General features: G+C 36.0%; 1 protein-coding gene across 1 annotated transcript; it reads left to right on the top strand.

The window, feature by feature from the left end:
• Positions 1–241: 241 nt before the first annotated feature.
• Positions 242–1,198, top strand: LOC138078668 (olfactory receptor 6C2-like). The gene has a single exon (XM_068971461.1). The coding sequence runs from the start codon at positions 242–244 to the stop codon at positions 1,196–1,198; it is 957 nt and encodes a 318-aa protein (XP_068827562.1).
• Positions 1,199–3,796: the final 2,598 nt, after the last annotated feature.

Below are 3,796 nucleotides of genomic sequence, written 5' to 3'. Positions count from 1 at the left end.
AAGCAACAACATCAACCAGAGAACACTTGAATATCACAAGAATATCTTTGCTCCTACGAAATGACATACCCACCACAGTCAACAAGTAGTCCTTTACAGAATGAATATTTAAAATGTAAATATTTTTAAATAATGATAAATGAGGAAAAACTTGAATATGATACCTTCCATACTGTTAAAATAATCTTAAATGAAGCATTTCAACATTAACAGCAGATTTAACAGAACTCAGCACTCAGCAATGAGAAACAGTACAGTAACCACATTCATTCTGCTGGGACTGACAGATGACCCTAAACTGGAGATTTTGCTTCTTATCTTTCTCTTTCTCACCTACATGCTAAGCATAACAGGAAATCTGACCATCATCTTCCTCATCTTCCTGGATTCCCACCTTAAGACAGCCATGTACTATTTCCTACAAAATTTCTCCTTTTTGGAGATCTCATTCACATCAGCTTGTATTCCCAGATACCTGTATAACATCGTGACAGGTGACAATGTCATTACCTACAATGCCTGTGCCAGCCAAGTATTTTTTACTGACCTCTTTGGTGTAACCGAATTTTTTCTCCTAGCTGCTATGTCCTATGATCGCTATGTGGCCATCTGCAAACCCCTGCATTATGTGACCATCATGAGTAGCACGGTCTGCAGAAGACTTGTCTTTTGTTGTTGGGTAGCCGGTCTGTTTATTATAATCCCCCCACTTAGCCTAGGCCTAGAATTGGAATTTTGTGATTTTAATACCATTGATCATTTTATCTGTGATGCATCTCCCCTCCTGAAAATCTCGTGTTCAAATACTTGGTACATGGAACAGACTGTTATCATCTGTGCTGTGCTGACCCTCCTTATGACACTGATGTGTGTTGTTCTGTCCTACATTTATATCATCAAGACAATTTTAGAATTCCCTTCTGCCCAGCAAAAGAAAAAGGCCTTTTATACTTGCTCTTCCCACATGATTGTGGTTTCAATCACGTATGGTAGCTGCATCTTCATCTACATCAAACCTTCAGCGAAGGACTCAGTGGCCATTAACAAAGGTGTGACCATGCTCACTACTTCCATCGCTCCAGTGCTGAACCCTTTCATTTACACACTGAGAAACAAGCAAGTCAAGCAAGCCTTCAATAACTCAATCAAAAGAATCACGATATTTTCCAAAAAAATAAGAGAATGTAAAGCCAAATAAACACATACTGAACTTACCAAGTTTTGCCATCAGGTTAATTTACTCAAAACACTCTCATTCATCTTAATCTAGTGACAGCTTCTTCAGAAACATTGTTTAAGATTCTTCCACAACCCAGCATGCTAATAATTTTTTTTAATTTAAATCCTGGCTTCACCTCCAAATTAATTTAAATTTATTTATTTTAATTGGAGGCTAATTACTTTACAATATTGTATTGGTTTTGCCATACATCAACATGAATCCGCCACAGGTGTACACGTGTTCCCAATCCTGAAACCCTCTCCCACCTCCCTCCCCGTACCATCCCTCTGGGTCATCCCAGTGCACCAGCCCCAAGCATCCAGTATCATGCATTGAACCTAGACTGGCGATTCATTTCTTATATGATATTATACATGTTTCAATGCCATTCTCCCTAATCATCCCACCCTCTTGCTCTCCCACAGAGTCCAAAAGCCTGTTCTATATATCTGTGTCTCTTTTGCTGTCTTACACAAAGGGTTATTGTTACCATCTTTCTAAATTCCATATATATGCATTAGAATACTGTATTGGTGTTTTTCTTTCTGGCTTACATCACTCTGTATAATCGGCTCCAGTTTCATCCACCTCATTAGAACGGATTCAAATGTATTCTTTTTAATGGCTGAGTAATACTCCATTGTGTATATGTACCACAGCTTTCTTATCCATTTGTCTGCTGATGGACATCATCAGTGCTGCAATCGATATTGGGGTACACGTGTCTCTTTCAATTCTGGTTTCCTTGGTGTGTATGCCCAGCAGTGGGATTGCTGGGTCATAAAGCAGTTCTATTTCCAGTTTTTAAGGAATCTCCACACTGTTCTCCATAGTGACTGTACTACTCTGCATTCCCACCAACAGTGTAAGAGAGTTCCCTTTTCTCCACACCCTCTCCAGCATTTATTGCTTGTAGACTTTTGGACTGCAGCCATTCTGACTGGGGTGAAATGGTACCTTATTGTGGTTTTGATTTGCATTTCTCTGATAATGAGTGATGTTGAGCATCTTTACATGTGTTTGTTAGCCATCTGTATGTCTTCTTTGGAGAAATGTCTATTTAGTTCTTTGGCCCATTTCACCTCCAAATTAAAAGTATCAAAAATGAAGCACAACAGATAAAAGCATATCTCCAAATATCTCCATATCTTCCAAACAGAAGCATACCTCCAAATTAGAGCTACCAAGAGAGAACATTAAGTTGATAAATTCTTACATTTTCCAGAGAAAGAATAAGTAATGGTTGCCATTAGTTTTTTAAATCCAAAATTTTCAAATGATTTATTCATTGATTCACAAAACAAATATGTATTGGGTAATTTCTTTGGTGTAGGTACTGCTTTAGGCACTAGAAATAGAGAACAACCAGCAGAATTTTATTCCCATGTACCTTTGGGAGTGAACAGAAACAACACTATATTAAAGAAAGCAAAGGTTAATTTTCTTATGAAGGAGAATTATAAACCTTTACAATTATGGAAATAATAAATAAACAGTATTTTGCTTAATATTAAAAACTAAACAAAACAGTTTGGTACAGGAACAAAAACAGACATACTGACCAAGGGAAGAGAGTAGAGACCCCAGAAATAAACTCAGGCACCTATTTTCAATTAATCTATAGCAATACTAAATATTAAAACAAAAATTATACAAATTAAATTACATACATATTAAATTTACATATTAAATTATACATATTAAATTTTTAATAACAAGACTTTTAAATGTTATGGTAGTAGTAGTAATGCATACATGCTCAGTTTTGCCCAACTCTTTCTGACCCCATGGACGGTAGCCTATCTGGCTCCTGTGTCCATTGGATTTTCCAGGCAAGAATACTGGAGTGGGTCGCCATTTCCTACTCCAGGGTATCTTCCAAACCCAGACACCAAACTGGTGTCTCTTACGTCTTCTGCATTGACACGCAGAGTCTTTACCACTGCACCACCTGGGAAGCTTCTTAAATGTTATAAGAGTTTCTTAAAAAAAAAAAAAAAAGAAAGAAAGAAAGAAGTGAAAGGGAAAATTGTGAGAATGGATAACAACTATTTTGAAGAATTTAAATATTTTGGTATTACAATACCCTGCCAGATGCAGACACATATATTGAAATGCCAACACACAATATCTCTAAAATTAGCAAGCACACATCAAAAATTAAGTAAAAGAAATAAAGTAAAAACAGCCAGATATATGGAATCTTGGAAACTTACAAATGTTTTCAAAAGAAATACAAAGAGCTGTACATAAAGGTATTCCATTTTTTAATGATATAAATGGTTATATATTGGAAGAACATACACTATTTACCACATTTCCTAGAAAAAGAAACTTACACAGATCATCATCTGAAACTATTTCCTCCATTCTCTACAATTCATGCTATAGGCTCTTGAACCTGTGTTCAACAGGTTCACATTTAGTCTTTTTCGACTGCTGTTTCCCTGTATTTTATATATATTCTCATTCTGTATTGGAGCACTCATTTTTTTCCTTGAGTTTTTTTTTTTTCAACTCTGGAAGGCTTAACTTTTTAATTATATGTTTGTGAAAGGCTTTAAATATACTATT

This window comes from Capricornis sumatraensis, chromosome 4 (genome assembly GCF_032405125.1).
Source record: "Capricornis sumatraensis isolate serow.1 chromosome 4, serow.2, whole genome shotgun sequence".
NCBI classification, from domain to species: domain Eukaryota; kingdom Metazoa; phylum Chordata; class Mammalia; order Artiodactyla; family Bovidae; genus Capricornis; species Capricornis sumatraensis.
This window is presented reverse-complemented; position numbering and strand designations above follow the sequence as displayed.